Genomic DNA, 23,174 nt, shown 5'->3' with positions numbered 1-23,174 from the left:
ACACAAGCTAAGTTTATTTACTCTTGCAGGCTTTGAAATTTCCATCCATGATATGTTGTCCTGATAACTTGACCTTTAAAAAACGCTTTCGCTTTTCTAACAAGAAGCCTGAGCTCATATCAATCCTATTTCTAATACCTGCGCGGCCGTTATCCTTTGAAAGAAATAAGGTGAATTAGTCAAATAGATCGATTAACTCTCACCAGTACCTTTATATTAAACTGCCTACATTAAAAAGTTGGTCTATATTATTTTAATTGAAATTTTGCGTGATTATATTGAATAAAAAAAATAATCAAGTAATATGATTATGTATACGTATATTTATTATATAATATTTATATATTTATATATATACATCGCAGTTGGAATCTATAAACATTTTGTTTTTTGTTTTTTGCGCATGTTCTGCGCCTGAAACGTTGGAATATTAATTGCATTTTACTCTGTCAAAAATTTAAATAAACGCCGGCGAGCAAACTAATTAATTACTTTAAAGAGATATGTACAAACAGAAAAGAATTTCTACGGCAAACGGTACGTATTTAATTAGCAAACGGCAAAGTGGGATTTCTATTTTCCGTATGCAATTAATTTTATAATGTCGCCCATATATCATGTTTACTAGGAATTGCATTTGTTCGTGCTGCGGCCGCGCGCGTTAATATAATCAAGTGCCTCACTTAGTTATATTACTCAAATTGTTTACACATATATAATAAACTGTCGGTTTACTTAATATAATTCAATACCCGCCTATCTACGTAAGCTTGCAGATTAATACGGTTTGTTGCACTATATATATTCAGCATTTTTTCCACCAAATATTCTTCTAACATTTTAATCAATTAATATCAATAATATCATTTTTACGCGTTGCTTCGTGAAATTACATTATCTTATTTATCATATGGAACAAAGGCTTAGAACGATATTTTATGAGTATATGTATACCAAATTAACTTGCGCAGCTCCATTGGCTGTCATATTTTTTCATTCAACCGTGCCAGACAACTAGATTTACTTCGCCGTGTAATCAGATGGTTCACATATCTGTTCGCGTATTCCCGCACAGATATTAATTACGCTGCAGCATTGCGCGTAATAGACTGCGTTGCACTCGTTTTCCTGACCCAGGGAAATTTATCGTCGACTAATGCACGATGCATTTTCATAAGTGTACGAGCTTTTCGTTCCCGGGAGCATCGTTTGCGCAGTGCGAAACTCTCGCAAATACGCACTTGTGTTTAATATTTAACGAATATTCACCAAATCTCCTGTCTTTAACTAGATAGTAAAATTTATTAATATGTCAAATGAATAATTTTCACACGACTAATAATTTCACCATCTAGGAAAATATATGTGAGATATAATTTATTTTTATATTCTTGTTACCCCTAATAGTATTACGTTTTATTGCCTGAATTATACTATTTGTTTGAATAATTTATTTGTTTTTCTGTACGTTGAAGATAACAGAGTTAAAATTCAAATGAAGAACAGATATTGAGATATAAGATTTCTTGATCCTTACACTGAAAAAAAATTTTTTTACTATTTAAAAAGCCTTACTTGAATACTCCTAACTTAATTTAAGTAAAGATATCTAATTCTAAATAAATATGTGATTATATTAAGTAAATATGTTGTTGGGAGTATTCAAGTAAGGCTTTTTAAATATTAAAAAAAATTTTTTTTAGTGTAAGTGCAAAAAAACCTTATAATTACAAATTTTTTAAAATAAATGATTCAGATTAAAGAGTTAAATTATTATACACACCTTTCAATATAGATTACATTTCTATATAAGCAAATGCTAAAAGTTACCGAGAATCTCTAAGGAAATTGTGTGTCACCTCTTTGTGTGGAATTTTCGTCGGTTAGCCGTCATGGGAGACCTTTGACCTCATGGAATATATGCCTTTGTTACATTAACCCTTTGAGTCTATCGCCGCATCTGAATTGCCTGCTTAGCAGTGTCGCACAAGCGAAACCTATCTCCTGACCAACCTTGCTGTCGTGATAGCTTCCTAAGTCATTTGAAACCCTTTAGAATTTGGTAGTTCTTTCCTGCTTTTCTAATAAAAATTAATGACGCGAAGATTTGATTCAAACGTTTTGCAGAATGTCCTGAACAGTATTAATTAATTCCAATTGATAATTGTTGCCGACTAGTTACTTTATAACTGATTCAAACGGCCGATATATTTTTGTTTAATTACTAAAGTAGAGATATTTACGACGATAAATAATATTTTAGATAATTTCAATGCGAGAACTGAGTGCTGGTTCGGGAAGGAAACATATTTCAGTAATGTCCTCATTTTTATATTTCTTAATTTATATTATTGCAATGTTTATTTATATGGAGCCATAGCTTCGCGTGCATTTATGCAAATAGATAAAATTGTGACCAATAGAGTAATGGTATCGAGAAAGAAAATTGTGAATTTGTAACATTTATATTTAATAATTAGGGGTAGATTATTTCACGCATGGTTTCAGATACCTGTGCATAATTCGATATGTCTATCTATCTGATAAACATAAATGTAAACAATAATTGTACTAAATAACGCATTTATAAAATGCATTTACCCCAAAAATTTACCGCGAAGCTTTCTATACATATTGCGTATGCATTAGATGTCCTAGTCCGACGACTTTTATCCTGCTGCCTTCATTCAGAAATTCGCGCGAGCTTAGGAAGTTCGATCCTTTCTGGAGCACGCACGGTGCCGCGATTCTCCCTCCACCCCATGTGACTCGCATATCATGCGGCTTGCAACGAAAGCGAGAAGAGAATCCTCTTCGCGCTTTCTACTGCTCTGCTTCATGTGTGGAAGGTCGCTTGTCTCCAAGCCACGTATTCTCTCTTACGCGCGTATCGTCTTCTCAATTGTCATACAGGCGAAGATATACGTGCATTCCAAAAAAAAGAACAGAAATCTTTTAAGATATAGGTAATAAAACATGATCATAGGCATCAGACGACGAAATTGTTTCTCAAGAATACAACAAAGAATAATTATGTTAGGTTGATGAAAAATTAAAAGCGCTCGATACAGTATTATAAAACACGTTCGGGCAATGGAGAATATACTTTAAAGTTTAGAGCATCAGCTGCGTGACAGATAAGTTTTCACTTCAAATAATATTCTTCTCTTGTTTCTGAAAACAAGATATTTCTGTTAGAGATAAAATTGTTTATCCCTCCACTTTCAACAAATTGTTATTTTTCAAAACGAAAGAGGATTCCGGAATATCACAAGAATCAATTTGGGTTTTATTATTCGCGTTTTAAGAAAAAAAAAAGAAAATACAGAATAATCGACCGTTTTCAAACTGAACGATCGACACGCTGAGAACGGAATATACATTGCTCGTTAAAGACATGGTCGGCAATAATAGGTCGACTACCTCAACTGAACCACCCTTTTGAGACTAATTGAAACCAACCCCTTCAGAGGAAAGCTCGGGCGGAACCTTCTTACGTCGCATGCATCTCTGATGGAAAAGGTCACGTGGTAGGCCTTTTTTCTCATTACATTCCTCGCTCTAGTGCCCGCATATTCAACCCCTGTGCCACTTCTTACCCTCCATGCTGTCCTCGTCGTAAAATAGTTCGAACGACACGTGGTACTTGAATATTCGAATTCTGCGATTAATATTTACTTTTGCGACTGCATAAATAGATAATTTTAGATATGATATTCAAATATATGGCTGGACGTGTTAAGGATATTCTTTTACCCCAATGTAGCACAAGTATGCGTTATGAGTTGATTTGTTATTTTAAAATTAACTTATTCATATTGTTATAAGATTATGACATATTAATAGACGAAACAAGTAAAGGTTTATCGATCACGAAGGTGAGCGAGGGTTGGAAATAAAACCCTCGACATCCTGCGAGGATATTCCGTGTATCCTCTTTGATCATCCTATCTTCCTGATATCTAAGTAGATCAACTCGCCTAGAAGGATCAACCCTTTCACTTCTATGGAACCCCGAACCTTCTGTAAAGCATGTTATTACTAAAAAACAACCTACTTTACTACTCGTAAATTCGACGAAATTAGACAATTCTCATAAAATTCACGCAACACATCGTCCTTCTTTCAAATAATTTTTACACCATAGCGACATATAATAATTCTTTTGATAAAAAAAATAAAAGGTAAAAATAAGTGTATTAATATTCCATAATCGAAATGAATCCAACGTTTCTATTCCTAAAGCGCGTTTTGTTATCGTGACAATAACGCGGTTTGCGATGATTTTTCAAGTATAAAATTATTTGATAGCCACGCCTAGGACTCGAAGACGCTTCTTCGAATTCCATACTATCCTGGTCTCTAATTAAGGAACTCTATTCATGGTGTACCCTGGGGGTAATGTAATCCGCGTCCCTACGGGAACGCCTATGCATTCTAATGTAGGAATAATAGCCTCTTCTGCCCATTATTTCGCGTCGTTTTAACCCACCCATATGTACCATTGATGCTAAGTGAAAGTTCAACGCCATAAATGGAAGACTTCACCCAAGTACATCTACTTACGAATTTATTGTAGCTAATTACAGCTGTAAAAATGTGATTAAAAAAAATTTTTTTTTTTTAATTTTATTTAAGTTTTATTTATGTTATTATTTTTAAAAATGATAAAAATTATCTGATCGTAATATATACATTTTTAAATTAAATGTTATGTCTCTGATAACATGTAGCATGCATTTATTATTGATAATTTTAATTAATTTTAACATTCAAATTAATTAAATTTAATTAATTTTTATGTTAAAATTATTGTACCTTATTTTCCATTATCTTATGCTGTTATTGTTTGTTGAACTTATCAATAGCTGAATATAGCTATAAGGTATCTATAACAAAACATTTTATTAAAATGATATAAAATTTATATTGCTTATTACATTTAAACAATAGTTTTTAACAGAATTATAGGTTAAACAGATGTTTTATTTTCAATAGTTAATCTCGAAGAATGACAGACAAGACGATACTCTTCTTCAATCATGGAAATGTCGGTCAGTCATAGAAGTCCGAGGTATTAAATTTGTGTTGGACATTTTCCGTCGTATTCTTATTTTTATTTATACAAATGCGGGCTTCCGTTTTTCTTAATCGTCTCATCAAGCGCGTCTTAAAGTTTCTTCCTGCATTGCCCTGGTGTCCTAATACCCGATCGACGGAATTTGACCGTGGGCGAGAATCGTTCTCACGCTCGAGGCAGGATCTCGGCGTCCTCGACGAAGGCGTCCTCCGATATAGTCGAGGGGTCGTGAGAGGGTTCGAACCTTGGATCCTCCTTCGCGATCTTCCCTCCGCGCGCGGTATATAGACGAGGACCTTTGAACCCATAGAATTTCATGTCGATAATTCCCAGCACGGTGAGGGAGGCTCGATGTCGCGCCGAAATAATCTACACCGTGAAACAGACATAATGCGATAGGATACTTTGAAATTTTTCTCTTCGATAGACTGTCGTCTTGAGGATATGGGAGATGGGAAAGTCTCTTCGACCCTTCTGATTTATTTCCACGAGGGATCCTTGAGGCTCTTTCATGTTGCAAAAATATCCTGAAAAGAGAGAGAATTAGTATATAAATAAATAACATCGCATTGTTACTAATAACGTAATAACACTGTTCAACAAAAAGAAAATGCACAAGAACGACAATCGTTTTTCCGCAGTTTTTTTAGGTGCTAAATATGATCTCGTTTACAAAATTGCTCTATCACGTCACAATTTTGAGACATTGAATGATCGAATTTTTACTTTTAATATCCGACATATTAGCTCCGTCACTTTGACATCAGATTAATATTTAGCGACTTGAAAAATCCTTAAATTTGAATTAAAAAATATTTTAGAGATCTTTAATGATCTGTGTAAGTCGCAACTTTGACGCAACAGATTCTATGTTAATCATTAATATCTTTTTAACTATAATCGACACAACAAATTCCTTTTAAGGGCTAAAAGTCCTAACAACATACTTACTTTTGATTGCAATAAAACTTCTGCAATACGTTACAAAATTGCCCTTTTTTGCAACCTTAATTGCAAATTTCTGAAAATTGTGACAGAACAATTTTATAAATGGGATCGTATTGGGCGTTCGAAAATCTGTAGGAAACTATTATTCTCGTTCTTGTGCTAAAAAAAGTAGTCTTTTGAACAATGTAATTAATCTAATTATTATAAATGCAATAACTATAAAATGCAATTATCTTACCAGTACAAAGCGAATAAGATCTGAATTTTTTATCCTCTGTGGATTATTTAGAATTACGGAACACTATTTAAAAAAAAATATCCAAATATGCTTATACAATCGCGCGAGTTATTGACTGATAAGTAATCACGATAATGACATTACTAAAACGATATCTCTAGAATATGATATCTCGTCGATCGTTGATTTGTTGAATATTAGGGAAAAAATATACTCATCTAACAGAGGTGACTTATATATAGCACAAAGTTTTCAGAGTTAAAACAAGTTGGATTAATAAACAGTTTCTCGTATCATTATGTCATTATCACATATTGGATGGAATTCTTTAAGGCAAAAAGATTGCGAAATCTTGTCCATAAAGTTCTTTTTAAGCGCATCTATATGACTTTCATGATGTCCACCCTCACTCGTGCTGCGTTGAAAAATCCAAGGTATCAAAGTTCTCGGAAGATACTATGGATCTCTTCCTCTTTTTCTTTTTTTTTTCGCGGAAAGGCAAAGCCTCATCCGTTAGGCTCGTGGGAATCGAAGGACGAGTCGCAACGGGCGTGAGAAAGCAGCTTCGAAGAGAGATCGAATCTTCTCAGGGTTACTAGGGAATCATTCGATGCCAAGAAGCTTCTTCAGGGCGCAGGCACCCGTAAGGCCGTTATTAAGTAATCCCTATTAATTACGCTTCCGTAATTAGTCAGCGCGTGAAGATGAAGAACGTTGTTTACTTATTGTTAATTTATTCAGCTAAAATTGCTAATGTAATGACATGTTTTCACTCGGGATGAGATTTCATTCGGGATTGTTACACAACATAAAACAAAATGAAAAACTTGACGCGCTTTAATTAATTCTATACATCTCTCTCTCTCTCTCTCTCTCTCTAGATTTACCTTTTAATTTCAGTTGGTATTAAAAGTATCAGAACTATAAAATGCCAATAACTTATACGAGTAACTTTAAGAGTAAAAGATGAAGGTTGCAAACGTCTCGAAGAATTTAGTGACTGCTGAAAGTTTGATAATTCTGATAAAGAAAAGAGGTTTGAAATATCGATTTTCATGTATGTCTTTTTAGAAGATTACTGATATATGCTAGAAAGATATCAAACTTATTTTTTGAAGCAAATTCCTTAGCGCCATATGACTACGGTTGTTCTTATTTTTCTAAATTGATAGTTATCAAGAAATACGATTATTACGTTTAACTCTTAATAAAATATAATTTTTTAACTTCTTTAATAATTATATTTATATATAAATAATCTATATATGTGCGATCTCTCCTTGAAAACCATAATTACACGTAAAATATTTTAATTAAACATTCCTTTTCATTTTTTTAGGAAGCTTCCATTACTAAAATTATTAACTAATTAATGTAATGATTTTATTTTTGAACATTATATACTGAAAAAGTTTTGAAGGAAGATGATTTAATTACGGAAATTTTTCAATTTACGGCAAAATTTTGTTCCTGTTTTCTATAGTTTTTTAAATTCTGTTTTCAATAATTTTATACTTTTATGTTAGAATAACTAGAATATATTTATGTAAGAAATGCACAGCTTTATTTTAAGGAAGCGCAATTGCACTTTGTAAATTCGGATCGATTTATAAAAAGATACAGCATTAAGTCATCGTGCAAAGTTTTCCATGATGAATTTTAATGAAATTAATTTACATGATAACTTTCGCCGAGGTTGTGTTTATGTGACATTGTTTCGCATACAGTTGCACACGAAGATCCTTTCCAAGTACTTCCATGGTATTCTGTTTTCCCAATAAGAATGACACGCTCGACTGATCTTTCTTGAAGAAGCGCCCATTAATTAATAGCTTCTTGTCGAAACCTCTTTAACCAATCAAACTTACTTTCTGCGCATTGTTCTGTATGATACTGACTCTCAATTGTTACCAGTGACTTGAGAGAATGTAATTAAATTAGTGTCATATTCATCAACACATTTTCTGAATGTAAAGTAATATCATAATTGTATTGATTCTGAACTTCAATCCATTCGCAACGTTGCGAATCTTGTTACGTTACAGACCGACATTTCCAATATACGTAGAAATCACTTCAACATTTACAAAATTTTTTTATATTGTTAATAAGAACAATATGATTTATTATATTGCAACGTATATCTAACGGGCCGTATTATATATCAATAATGAGAGATTAAATCGATATTTAATTAATCGTTATTAAAAAGAAACTTGAGATGTGAGTCATAAATCATCACAAAAACTCAAGAAATAACATCAAGAAATAATAAATAGTCAGTCGTGAATTACAATTAAGCAGTCACATGTTCATGAGTCACTGTCATTCAGAATTTATCTTAATTGCATTTATCTTAATCGGAATGCGTGCTGCTATATCGTTCGTGAATCATTTAATTCAATCAAAGATAATTCTATTGATGAAGATAATGTTTTCCTATCTCTTTCTACATATAGTTTCTTCTTTTAGCGTTTTAAATTATAATATATATACATATATATATATAAGTAATGTTTAAAATAAAAGAAAACCAAATGTTTTATTCTAGTTTTCCATTTTAAATTTCCACGTTGCAAAATATTCTACTTGTAACACATTTTAAATTCTAATCTCTATGTAATGTCGTCGAAGGGACTCTAAGAGCTGTCTTGCGTTACGTTAAATGAGAATGTTCGGTACCGGCTATGGTCAGAATCCTAACCGAGGGATACCGACAAAAATTCACTTTTTCTATAATATGTGTGTGTGTGTGTGAATCGTGTCTCTCTCTCTTTCTCTCTTTCTCTCTCTTCTCTCTTAGTATGACGTTCTTAACGTTTCCTGACCTCCTGGTATTGGGTGTTCGATTAATTCGTGTTTACAACGTTCTTCACACCTCGATTCAGCCCTTAACATGTCATTAACGATGTCATTATCAATGCGTTTTAATATCAGATGCAACCGAACAAGACGTAATCAATGCGGCATTTCGTATCTGTGATACGCCTACTGCCGCGTGCGTGGATGGATTTTAGGTGACGTTGCTTTCTCGATGACATGCATACCTGGTAGGAAGAGGCTATAAAATTTCCGTTAGCGCACTTTTTCGATATAACACAGCGTTACATAAGATGTATCCTCGAATAAGATGAATATCGTGTGATTGCAGGATTACAAATCAAAATTATATAGGAATTTAATTCGAATTTTCTACTGATTAGATCTTCACCGGAAGCAATTAAATTTGATATTGGCAGATAAGGATTATGAATAGGATTTAATATATTTAATCGCTTCTTTTTACTTGCGAATATAATAGCAGCAAACAGTGCGAATTTTACATACAGTTTTATACGAGCCGAAAGTAGTTGCGCACGTAGTTCAAGAAAACTATGCGAAGAAATAAAAGATAAAGGCGAGAAAACAAAATATATACGAAAAAATATATATATAATATATAATATATATGTATGGCTCGATATATATGTATCATTAATACTTTGCGGCATGCAAGTGAATGAGATACACTACGAGAGAGAAATGTAAATCCTGCCTGCGAACGCGTCTCAAGCATAGCAATTCGTGATCTTTTTCTTTAAGCATTTAGGGCCTGGTCAAGATAGAATTTCGTCAAGAACCACTTCGACGTTTCTGCTAGCCTAATAGAAAATCTTGTACTAATTTATCTTTACAATGGTTTTCACGCCTCTCAATGAATTACGGCGGTATAATGAGTCGGTGGCCGTTACGCGATCTTTCTTCGGAGCAATATATTAGCTGACCACAAATTGGATATTATCATTAAGAGTTCTCGCCCATCCCGCGGGAGATTTTTTAACTTTCTGTCATTTCTAGTGCCCTGCTCACTGGAATATACGAGATATCCGTTGAAAAATATTGGAGAACGTTTCCTTCAATTCCATACACTTCTTTATTATGATTAAGTATTAAAAATTTAATACTAAAATCACGTGTTTCAGTGAAATGTCAAATATACATTAAAATATATTCCACGTAAGATTAGTATAAAATTACTGTTTTTAAATATAAACCAATACTAATATTGTTGATATTGATATTTTTATTAGACGAACAAACTGCATCTACATTAATTTAAATTGTCACTGGCACTTGGAAAATTACTTCTAGATATCTTCTGTTAGCCTGACACCATTGTTGACATATGTCATTCCAATGAATAGGGTCATTCAGGCAAGCGTCTTCTTCTTACGATCTTAGGGCCCGCACAGACCTAAGCCCTCAAAAAGGCCACGAAGAATGCATTGATTCATGTTGCCCTATTCCAAAAGGGGATCAACCGCCTCGGGCTTATAATTTTTTTCCTAATTCTGCAGCCAATGCTTCTTTAATTAATCTTCTCCATAGTTGTATACTAAATATTATTAATATTAGATCTTGTTGTCAAAACTTATAGAGTTGTAAAATCATATTTCCTTATGTCAGAAAATCGTACAATAAATACAATAAATTTATTACGATAAGTACACATCGTGAGAGTCAGTACACAGAAATACGTGTATAAATATCACAGTCGTAAAAGTTAATATATATAATTAAATACCACATGTATATGCTTACATGCAATCGAATGAAATATCAACTTGATCAAGAAATCGCGATTTCACCCGATTTTTAAATGCGAATTTTACATCGCGCGTTCGTCCATTCAATCCCACCTGAATGATTACACGAGGGGGAGTAGTAAAAGGGTCGTAGGGGGATGAGTGATGCAAAAGACATCGAGGGTACCCGTAGTGCTTGTTGGGCTCTCATGATGCCCTGGTATCAGAAGCGCCACGCGCCTTCGTGGTTTTCCCACGAGCCCTCTCCAAGTTCTCACGCGGACTCCTTCCCTTCATCTACGTGTGCCTCGGTACGGCCGCATAAAAAAGGCACGAGCGAAGGAGAGGAAGGAGCGGAGAGGGTCGCGGCGAGAATAGTAAACGATTTCCTCGGTCGATCGAGTCGCACGATACGATATATTCTTTTTTAAGCGCCGCCGAAAATGGGACAATGCGAAGTGCAACGAGCATGTCTATTATTTTGCCTTAAAATCGCACAACGCGATTCTCCTATTTTCTTCGAAATAATTAGTTGAATGCATCGAAATCGTGCAAGATTATAAGAAATATGAAAAATATTTGTTTTTTTTTTGAAAAGTATGTAGGTATATTTTTAATATAGAAATTATTATTTGTTTAACATATAGATTTAAAATTTAAACAGTACAAAAATATAATGGTAAATTCTTGAACTAATCTCGCTTTTATGGAAGGAAGGGAAACGATAAACTTTAGTTATAAACTTAAAAACAGCATACGCGTAAAACACATGATTCCAACTTTTTTTAAAATATTTTTTTTTATATTTTACGGATAGAAAATGTGTCTAAATTCTGTACTCATAAACCAAGTTGTGTCGTAAGATGTGTTATATTGATTTATTATCTACTAATAATTTGGAGAAAACGTGTCATTAATTAGTAATGAAATAAAAAATAATAATTCGGGACCGGTAAATAAGTATTCAAATATGGTGAGAGGGGTGAGAGAGAAACTTCCTAAGAGTTGATGAAGTCCTGGCAGTCCTAAGTCTCGCGTTCTTGCGTTCCTGGAGAGACTCTCCCACGGTGCGATCCCGTGGGAACAATTTAATTGGCTTAAGAAGCCAGCCTCTTGTCCCAAGACACCGCTTTATCCTCCTCCCACCGTGTCGTCCTTCTTTCTCGGTCTCTCCGTCGAGCGCTGGTCATTTTAAGCCGTTTAACCCCCCGTGTCGAGGATCGTCGACCTCGAATTGAATGCCCCCCTCGTAAAGCTTGACCCTTATCATGATCCATTCCTTTTGGACTTCTAATTGTACGGCTCGGCGAAGTTGATTGTATCGTATACCGTATACCGAATGACGATTTCCGTTCGCGGAAAGCGACGGGATTACTCTTATTTCGTTGCGCGCGAAGATAAGAAGACACGTGTGGATTTGTTACACGTGGGAATTGGACATTTGAGTTTCGAGCCTTGAAGTCCGCACGCGGCTTCGATTCGCAAGCTGATAAATAAGAGCACGGTGTGCAAGCTGAACCATCCGCGAAACTCTTTCGCTCGTCTGCAAGCCTACTACCGAACCAGATCGCTTGGCTGGCCTCAGGGACATTCTGTCTCACGTTGCTACGATCAGCCTGTGGGAATGAGCCCGCGTCTGGAATTCGTGAGAAAACTTCAACCGGAAGCGTACGCGTGACACTGCGTCTTTTCAGCGGTCGCGATGTGCCGAGAGTGCAAATACGTTCTCTCGAACTTTATTTTAAATGATCTATAAGTAGTAACAAGATTCGGGACAAAATTTTGGAATCTGTAAATGATTCAAAAAGTTATATAATATAGAGAGGATATATATATAAAATTAAAACTCTTATTTATTTTAGTTAAAGAAGCATAGCTTGCTTTATAAGAGCATAACAGTCAAGTTTCTTCTTCAGTATTTAACTCCGCCAGTTATTTATAAAAAAATATGTTATTCATGAATCAGATCATATCTGTAATGCATGAGATTGATGAAAGAACAAATTGAAAATGTAAAATAAATTATTTTATTTTTGAAAGATTTTTGAATGTTTAAAAATTATTTCCTTTATTTTAATATTGTACTTCAATAATATCGTATTATATATAAATTGATAAATCTATTCCAATAGCCAGAATATGCAAATTTAATTAAATACAATATCTTGCCTAGAAAACTAAACACATACTTTATTAAATCTTAACACTTTACAAACAGCTCGTTTGGCAGCTTTAATTAATTTCTGCCGTTTCGTTGAATGAAATATCGAATTTCTTTTACTTATGCTTTAATAATTGCCATTATGAAATAATGTATATTGCAGGATAATTAGGCATTATTCGTGCTTGAAGAAATAAGGAGGAAATTACTACTTCTAGAGTAGAGATTTTTTCGAGAATAGAGGAAATCTCTCACGCGTGGATAGACTTCAACATTTTTCACGTTACTTTCTCATGTAGGGTCGTCGTCGCCAATAACAAATCACCCTGCACGCGACCTTCGCGGCTAGAAGGTAAAAGAGCCTTCTAAAGGACACGTGATAGGAGTCGCTCCTGTACTTTGATACGTGCCTGGTGCACGGAGCGACGATTTCAGCCCCAAGTTCAGCATCTTCTCACGCTCGAGTCTCGCCGTTGTGCCTCCGAAATCTCATTATTTTTTGTATCGGTAAGCGATGAGAAACGCTCGTGCGCGCCATGAGAAAGCCGAAGAACGCGATGCCAAAACCACGCTACGAGACTTTTTTTCTCACGATTTCGGAATCCCGTCACCTCTAGGATCATCCTTTTTCCGAGGGGTAGGGAGGATTTGTTAGAGGATCTGTTAGATCCAACACACTGAGTTTATCTTGCTCTGGCCACACCTACGTTGCAGCATGAAACGACCTAAAAGATATATGACCAGAAACGATCGGGGACATAACAAGAGGTGCATTAAACGAGTTGTCTCCTCCCTTTTCCCTTCTTTCCCCTCCTTTTCCGAAACAAATTGCCTTTTCTCTCTTTTCCCTCGATGATTTAAAACGATTAGAGTAAATCTTTAACAAACATTTATTTTAGTTCACACTTTTGAGTAATATTGGTTTGAAAATTACTAATTTAATAAAATAAGGCGACTAATTAATTGATGTAAATCGTCCAATTTGTCAATTTATCACGAATAATTTATGTTAATATTACTTACTAAAAGTGCCGTTACGATTACTATTAAAAATCGATGAAATTTAAAGAAACATACTGTATGCATTATTTCGCGGATACTTTTCTTTAAAATTCGATACAGTCTGAACCATTATATTTCTTCTCATAGACACGATATCAATAGTTTCATAAGATTTTGATTTCGATAGTTTACAATGCATGAAAATATAACGCATTTTATAAATCTTTGTTAAAAAATTGTATCTTCCTCGACGTCCTTATACTATAACACGTTACCAACAACAATAGATTCAGCGGTAATATCCGCGCTTCATCAGACAGGTTAGTCGTTCTAAGTTACATGCTTAGAAGAACCAGGCAAGCATAGCGAGATGGTAGTCGACCTAAGCTGCGCTCGTACGCTAGGAACAGCCTTGGAATCTGAAGGTCGTTCTAAACCTACCAGACAGGATTCAGCGACCGGTCGAGCGCGCCGATTCCCGCGGCGCGGGCGCCTCTTCGCGTATTGCTCTTGTTGGTTGGAGACGGAGACACCAAAATAGCAAGAAAGGTTTTACACAAGAGAAACCCGAAGATTCGCGATTCTTATTTTCTATAAAGAAAAGTTCAAAATAAAGAGATAACAAAAGATGCACTCGTTTTTTTTATTCTCGCAATAAATTTTAAATTGAAATTTAGCTGATTGTAAAATACATTTAAATGGAACGTGTTTGTAAATTGTACATTAGCAGGCGCGAAGATTATAAACACTTTTGTTATCTAATTTATCATAAAACTTTTTCTCGACTGCGTGTCTTCCGCGCGAAAGAATTATCGAATAAATACATACTTCAAAACTGCAATAATCTTGGAAAATTCTAAAATCTGTAATTAACTGCGAATTAACACCAAGCTGGCTTAACACGCAAATATATGAAACTCGTTTTCTTAAGCTCATTAATCATCGTCAGCTGGCACGTGAATGAAGATGTGAAGATTAATGGCTCGGCAGTCGGCAGTAATTAATTCTGATGCAGTGATAACGCGCTACCGGTCGAAGACGATCGAGTGGAATCTTCCGTCTGATTAATGCCGCCGAGACCTTTACCCACCAGCCTGACGAGACGCAGGTTGATTTGCGCAAGCTGCGCGATCTGCATTTCCGATCCTTATCCTCAAATATTTGCCGCTTCTTAAGTGCCCCCTCCGGTAATTACGGAATCGAATGCGATCGAATTGCATTGTCGATTGAAAATGAAGACGCAAACACGTCCCACGATCCGAATCGTGCCTGAGGTTCCCGAGCGTGCACATTTGTCTCGCGCCGCAGCCGGACAAGCGACAAGACCGGCCGGTGTACGAATGAAATGTACGTGCACGTGCGCGGCGCGTTTACATTCGCTGTTCACGTTCGTATACGAAATGCCTGCTACCACCGCCTGGGAATCATCGATGTTTCCCATACCCAGCGCTTCGCCGTTCTCACCGTAAAACCGACGGTTCCCAAAGCGCGTCCGTGAGACTCCGTCTTAAATTCGGGCCCATCAATTTCCGCGGGAATTAATTCCAACTTTGACCCCCCTCCTCACTCCCATATTAAATATAATGTCCATCGATAAAAGTTTTTTAACACACGTTTATTTTATTTCTTATCAGATTTGTTATTTTGTACGTACTCCCAAGGAACAATGGAAGTTTTTTTATTGAAACATTCATTAATATTAATAATGATAGAAGCCGTAATTAATTGTATTATGTATAAAATTTTGCACGTAAATAAGCCATAGTTAATAAAATTTTATACATTAATTAATAATGTAACATTATAGTACAAATTAATGATTTTCTGAAATCGTTTGGAAACGAATAAATTGAAAACATTTGAGACATGCGTCTATAAAAATGACGAATTTCCTCGTAGTATAAATGTGAGAGTATAAATATGCGAATATCGAGCATTCTCGTCTCCTGATTCCACTTTAGCCGAATGTGCCACTTGTCTAAGCATAACGACCCAAGTGGCCCAACTCACTTTCGGATTCGGCAACTTCCCGCGCATCATACTTCCCTGTCAGTTTACTTATCAATTTAGATTATGTCGCGAAAGAGCTATAATTATACTGAAAACCCACCGTTTTATTTTCGAAATTTAAATACGACAAACTGAAGTTTATAATAATGCCAGAACGCTTCAACATTTTTTTTTTGTTAAAAAATTATGATTTTATTTTTTACATAAGCAGTTTTAATTTATAACGTTCTTTGCCAAAAATGTATTTCGTTATTCTCTAAAACCTTACAAGATATTGATCTCACCGAGGAATAAAAGAAATTGTGCTAATAGCCGGTACCGACTTATTTTATATCGAGGTCGCTAATTTTGCTGTAGGTCACTTATCTCACTGGGTCTCTGACTTCTAAAGATTTGGCTCCGCACCTCTATTCCATTCCCGGGTGTCAGCGGAACCACACCCGTCGTCTTCATGCTCCCCTAGTAAAGTGATACAGTTTATTGGACTTCTTCAGATCGGAATGCGGCGTCAATGACATCCTTATCTCGATATGATAGAGAGAGTGAGAAAGGAAGAAAGGAAAGGGGGAGGGGGAGAACAAGTCCGAGCAGTTAATTCGCGTGTCGTATGCACATGACACTTTTCATGTTACTGTTCGTACATGTGGTCCCGCTTCTCATCACACAAAACTGATTACACGTCGGATGTATCAGCTGCATTTTTATGCCACGCTGGTGACTGACTTATCCTTTTGTTGTACAAATTTTTCTGAATATATCTTGCTGAATTTTAGTATATAAGAGTTCTTGATGTTGTTATAGCCCAGTAAAATGACTCGAAATTTGTCGATTTGGAGGAAATAATACGGACTGGGCTGAAACTTTATAAACAAGCTTGTTTTACTATTTAACATATTAAAATTCCCCATGTGTAGACGTTACGTTGCGGGCAGGAGAGTCCAAAAGGTCCAAAAAAACCAGTTTTTCGCAAATATCTCGGAAAATATCAACTTTGCGGAAATTTATGTAGATATAAAAATTGTAGCTTATAAAATTCTGCACAATTTCGTTTTTTATTCAAGTCTGTACGACCAAATGGAGCAGAGATAGAATTTTTTTAAACATCGGTTATTTGCAAAAAAATTGGTTTTTTGGACCTTTTGGACCCCAGAATATAAATATATCTTAAATATATGTTTAAAGAATGCTACGCCACAGTCGCCACGTGTTTCTGTTGGAATGTAGAGGGGATTGGAGACGATGGAAGGGAGACAGACGGTATTGACCGCTCTTGGTAGTTGCGGCGTTCGCCGCTACGCTGCGTGCTTTTCTCGCGTTTAAGTTTCTACATGGAAGTGTATATAAAGGCTGCAAAATCCAAGCATTGCTATCGCTTCTCGGCTCTCTGAGCTAAGATCAAAGTGTAGTATCTGTTCTTATCAGCTTAATATCTGATACAGTCCTCATAGAGGACTCAGAATATTAAACTGATTTTTGAACCTAGGAGAGGTCTCGGAGCTTGCTCCGACCACTCCACGGGTCGACCCGGTATTGCAGTACCGCCGGGACCGGCCTAATAATACGAATAAAGCATAAAAACTTGTTTATTTATATATATATTAATATGCTTTTATACCTACGACTCGTAAAGTTACTCTAAACCAAGCGAGAAACTTGTTTACGTCGTCAACATCCATAGGGTGACTCGAGCGCATCTTCTGCTCATATCTCAGGCAAACATTCGTATTGTTCTAATTCTATTATATTCTTCAGTCTTTTCTACCCCTATTTCATATATAATTATTTAAAATTTGATTGATTAGATCCAGTTTTATAAAGCTTCTATATATGTACAAATTCTCCGAAATTTCAAATGTGTGTAACACGAGAACTGATCAATCAAATTTTAAATAATTATATATGAAATAGGGGTAGAAGAGACCTAAGAATACAATAGATTTTGTTATATATTATTATGAAAAAATATAACAAGTTTATGAATTTTGTGATTGAATGATTACTGCGATTATACACTATCGGCAAGTTGAACAAGCATACATACTAGGGTGTGTCATTTTGGAGCACCTTTTTTTTTCATTTCACGAATAGCATATATATTTGCAGGAAGGTAAAATAAGATACCTGTTAAAGTTTGAGTCCTTAATATTAATATTAACAGGTCGCTCATCGCGATTTTTTATTTTTCATTTAGTAAGATAGAACAAATTTTATAACTATCTAACGAACAGTAATACAGCATTGCTCCACATAGATTTTTGTAGTAAATTTATCGCTCTACAAAAAAGATCTCTTATCATTTTTTCATAAATTCAACCGTTCAAAAGATATTCAAAGTTAAAGTTTGATAAATTTTATAAAACTTGTTTTTGCTTCTTATGAATTTGAGACCCGGGGTCTCTTATATAATTAAACATTCATAATTGTCAATCAATAAATATTGTACCTTTTTTGTAGATTGTTAAATTTTCTACAAAAATATGTATTGATTATTTCATAATTTTTGATAGTCGATATGATACAAAATTCATAAGAAGCAAAAACAAGTTTTATAAAATTTATCAAACTTTAACTTTGAATATCTTTTGAACGGTTGAATTTATGAAAAAATGATAAGAGATCTTTTTTGTAGAGCGATAAATTTACTACAAAAATCTATGTGGAGCAATGCTGTATTACTGTTCGTTAGATAGTTATAAAATTTGTTCTATCTTACTAAATGAAAAATAAAAAATCGCGATGAGCGACCTGTTAATATTAATATTAAGGACTCAAACTTTAACAGGTATCTTATTTTACCTTCCTGCAAATATATATGCTATTCGTGAAATGAAAAAAAAAGGTGCTCCAAAATGACACACCCTAGTATGTATGCTTGTTCAACTTGCCGATAGTGTATAATCGCAGTAATCATTCAATCACAAAATTCATAAACTACTCAGACTCGCAAAGAAAGAGAGAGAAAGAGAGAGAGAGAGAGAGAGAGAGAGAGAGAGAGAGAGAATTCATTAACTTATATTTATTTTAGGATAATAAAAAAGTGTGCAAGTAAAAATTGCACATTGCTTAATCAACATTTTATTTTGTTTACAAAGCTTTCCTCTATGAGGAAGCCAAATTCTTTATTTTTCTCATAGCTTTTAAGTGTGCAAGTAGAAACTTGCACATTGCTTAATCAACATTTTATTTTGTTTATAAAGCTTCCCTCTATGAGGAAGCCAAATTCTTTATTTTTTTTCTTTAAATCGAAATGTCAAAGCCGGCTTAACCGAACTGTATAAGCCTCATTTTAAAACAATAAATAGAAAAAAAAGTTATAAAGGTTTGAAGTTTAAAGTAAAGAAGAATTTTTATATAGCCGGAAAAATCATCTTTTCGCCAAAAATATATTATAATTTATACTTATATTTAAAGAAGCTTAAAACGATTTTTAGTATCATAAATTATAAGGTTAAAATATTATTGAAAAATAAATTCTAATATACACGTATATTATGGAATAAATAAAAATTATTAATATAAACATAAATGTATGTAATTATATTTATGAAAGTAATTTACAATATATTTATAAGTATAAATTACAAAAAATTTTAACACAATTTCCCTGGCAGATCGTAGGATTTTTTGCAAAATCACTAGTAAGATTGTGTCATTTTTATTCATTCCATAATATCTCGGTATTTCTGTGGATTCTGTAAGAATTTTGCAAAAAAAAAAAAATAAATTATATGAAATCCTTGCAACATATACGTATATATACTTGCAACATATACATATATATACCTATTCCAGAAAGGTTTATATATCAATGAGGAAAATTTTCTTTGCCAGTAGATAAATAACAGTATAAGAATTCTTTGACGATAACTGGCAATTTTATACATTTTAATTAAATTGTTAGTTATCGTCAAAGAATTCTTATACTGTTATTTATATATCAATATATAAAGTTAGCGATTAGTTAAGTCTATCGATAACATGAAGAGGTCAGACGAAAATAAATTCAGGGGCTTATGTACTTCTCAACAGGTCATCAACTGACAGTGTTCAACAGCCAGTCCACTATTCAAGTAGGCGGCCGATGGAATCGCAGCAAAGGCAGAGTGGAACGTCCATTTCTAGGCGTGATAGCCGGACTGGTTGTTAATGGTGCCAGGATTTTAGAGTTGGCGGCGGGTAAAGATGGCAAAGTTACAGCCAGAGGGGACGTGCAGCTTCTGCCGGCCGGAAGTCTTTTAGATCGTGCCCCGCCGCTACAAAGAATGCAACAGGTATGCCCTTTTGAGCTAATCCAGGTAATTTCAGTAATTTCAATTTATAGTAATTTCAATGGCCGTTAATCAATCTAATTTGTAGACGCCCGCGTCCGGTTTTCCCGGCGTCATGGACGACCTCATATTCTCCGGCGCCGGAAGTGGCTGCGCCGGAGACGACGAGGACGAGGAGTGCACTCCGATCTACGAGTCAGGTTCCGGTAAGTGTAAGTAATATTTCCGAAGGCGTAAGTAATCTATTCTGCACGTTTTCCCCGCGAGGGTATCGTCTTTTCGAAATATACCGCATGTTTTTATCATTACACGTGGTATTCAATTGAAAAACAATTTTCAGTGTGCATCTAATAATTGTAATTAAAAATTCTCAAAAGTACGTACTACTTCAGCTTTATTTTTTTCACGAGTTTAATATTGTATCTTCGTGTAAACATTATTGATCGTTTTGATGTTTATCCATAGAAATAGGTCTAGCATGAAGTAAAGGTTGAATTCTAAAAATAAAAATAAGAATAATATGATTTTTATTTTAAAAACTTGTCATAACATCATTATTAAAATACACTTAATAAAATATATTTATTAAAATATACTTATTAAAATTCTATAATATATAAATATATATACTGAATTCACATGTACCTAGATAAAATTTATATAGTGGAGTACATAATGATATTTGAAACAAAATTTTCATTTACGGTTTTGCAATAGGATTATTAGATCAAGATTTATTTTCAAAAAACTTACTTTCTCGATAGCGCTCGTGAACCAGTCGCTACATATATAAGAGACCGAGTATCGATCTCCGTTGTGTTGTATGAAAGGAGAGAAGTTTAGCACTCCCCTAGACAAGGATGGATTACACATGTACTGGTAGGCACTGTCGTCAGTTGACGGCACTTACCACACATTTTTTTTTTCTTTTGCTTATTAATAATATCAACAGTGAAATTTGTTCGATTATGAAGTAGGATATTTTAATTTTATTTCTTTATAGACAAAGTAATCATATTTTTTTCTATTGATAAATTGAATGAACTGTTGGACGTTGTTTGTTACAACAATAAAATATGTGGTTACGACTGAAAATTGTTTAAAAGTTTAACAGTTTAAAAGTTTAAAAGTTTAAAAGTTTAAAAGTTTAAAAGTTTAAAAGTTTCAGATTTTTCGTTTCTTCTGTACGTACTAAAGATACTCGGGAATAATTAATATTTAAAATATTTTGCAATTTCGTTTTCAATCATATATAACAAAGAAGAGGAGATAATAATGAAGAATTTGTCATATTGATACGAACAAAAAATACATTAATACAAATTAAACTATTAATAAGTAGTTGTACGCGTATAATTTGCCATTAAATAAACCAAGTCTAGTCTCTCACTAAATAAATCGTATTAATCAACCGAAAAACTTGCTTTCAAACTACTTTAATTCTCTATATTCAAAAGTGAAAATTATATTTAAAAAAAACCAAAGGTGTAATCTTTTGTTCCTATAAAATGTACATCTAAAAGAATTATTTTAAATTAAAATAAGAGATAAATTTACTTATTTTGATTAATTAGATTCTGTTTGCAAAACTCCTCTTAAGTTGTCATTGATATCGATTCCTTCTTCCGCATTACATCACACATGAGAAAAGGCGTCCCCGTTATACACTCACGCATCACATACTCAACACGCATCGCACGTATCGCATGGCATGGCCCACCTTTTCGTCTTCATGCTCGCCCGGTTGTATCTTCGATTCATTTACATATTCGCCGGCCGGAGAAATAAAACCTGACTCTGTTTTCTCTTCTATTTTTCCAACAAACCTCTTGCAACGGACTGAGGCCCCGCTTCAAATTCCTCTCCGACTAACTAAAAACTAAATTAACATCGTCACGTTAATGAGACACGATAACCATGGATGATGGTCGAACGTTACATCCGGTCGCTTCGCAACGCAGCGAGATACGCATCGCGAAATTTCCGCGCGATCCAATTATCCGGGATAATTGGAGAATTCCTCAAAAGGAATTTATACTTTGAATCATTACTTTACACGACTTATTTTTTATAACATCATTATTCTTTATTTTTAGACGGTTCGTAATTAAACGGTGCAAGCGATAGCTAATAACTATTATTTTTTATTATTATCTGATATGTATGAAATAAATAAAAATTTTGACAGTATCAGATGAGAGGTATATTTGCAATTATTTTAAAAGCAGGGATACGGTGCAGAATACGAAATTTTGTTGTGTATGTAATTACTCTGTGTCGTGTTACACATTTCGTTTGTCCCTACACTATGATCGTATACGTTCATCTTAATAATTGCGTCGTTTCTATTTCCAGATGACATCATTACGCCAGTATACGTGGCGCCCACACGATCGCCAACGACATTGAGGCCGAAGCTACACAAGGAAAATATTCAAGAGCGTCCATCCTGCGACGACGAGGAAGACTGCGAAGAGGGCTCCGGTGATCCCAGAACAACGGAAGAAATTTTTGTCACCTCAGCTACCGGTCCGTATTTCATCAACATCGTTCTGCCTAATAATTCTAAGTATCTTTCTTTCGGCAAACAGTCGCAAAAAAAATCAATGTTTCATAAATCCTCCTTCTTACATTTCGAAGACGAGACTTCGCACAATTATGAAGAATTTATTTCTAAACCGCTTTAAATTCATGCCTTTAAAAAAATTAATATTATATTGTATATAAATTAATATATGTAACCTATATATTATAGAAAATTCATCATAAAATTACACGTAGACAAGCATCGACCTATCTCCCAGTTATCGGCTTTAAATACAAAGAACCCCTCCTTACGGAAATACGACGTAGGAGTCTTCTTCGTGTTCGTAACGACTTTTTGTGACGCGCGCAACCATCG

The 23,174-nt window shown here is 34.4% G+C and overlaps 1 protein-coding gene, 1 long non-coding RNA gene and 2 other non-coding genes across 8 annotated transcripts in view; 3 read left to right on the top strand and 1 right to left on the bottom strand.

Annotated features, from left to right (window-relative positions):
- Nrx-1 (neurexin 1) overlaps positions 1-23,174 on the top strand; it is a 206,860-nt gene that overhangs the window by 173,024 nt on the left and 10,662 nt on the right. For 3 of the 4 annotated variants that reach the window (XM_071787881.1, XM_071787879.1, XM_071787882.1), the window contains 3 exons: positions 20,034-20,275; positions 20,361-20,484; positions 22,628-22,801. In XM_071787881.1, coding sequence (XP_071643982.1) covers positions 20,034-20,275; positions 20,361-20,484; positions 22,628-22,801 — 540 coding nt within the window. The remainder of the gene's footprint in view (positions 1-20,033; positions 20,276-20,360; positions 20,485-22,627; positions 22,802-23,174) is intronic. The other variant, XM_071787880.1, reaches the window with a different exon arrangement.
- LOC139819857 (U2 spliceosomal RNA) lies at positions 17,373-17,565 on the top strand. Its single transcript, XR_011733833.1, has one exon. It is a non-coding gene; the product is annotated as a U2 spliceosomal RNA (small nuclear RNA).
- LOC139818876 (uncharacterized) lies at positions 20,116-22,645 on the bottom strand. Of its 2 annotated transcripts, XR_011733545.1 has the most exons (4): positions 21,993-22,645; positions 21,026-21,122; positions 20,657-20,769; positions 20,116-20,257 (listed from the first exon to the last, which is right to left on the bottom strand). It is a non-coding gene; the product is annotated as an uncharacterized lncRNA (long non-coding RNA). The 2 variants fall into 2 exon arrangements; XR_011733544.1 differs by lacking the exon at positions 21,993-22,645 and having other exon boundaries at positions 21,026-21,986.
- LOC139819854 (U6atac minor spliceosomal RNA) lies at positions 21,089-21,194 on the top strand. Its single transcript, XR_011733831.1, has one exon. It is a non-coding gene; the product is annotated as a U6atac minor spliceosomal RNA (small nuclear RNA).

This window comes from Temnothorax longispinosus, chromosome 9 (genome assembly GCF_030848805.1).
Source record: "Temnothorax longispinosus isolate EJ_2023e chromosome 9, Tlon_JGU_v1, whole genome shotgun sequence".
NCBI lineage: Eukaryota > Metazoa > Arthropoda > Insecta > Hymenoptera > Formicidae > Temnothorax > Temnothorax longispinosus.
Note: the sequence above shows the minus strand (reverse complement) of the source record. Positions and strands in the feature narration are given on the sequence as shown.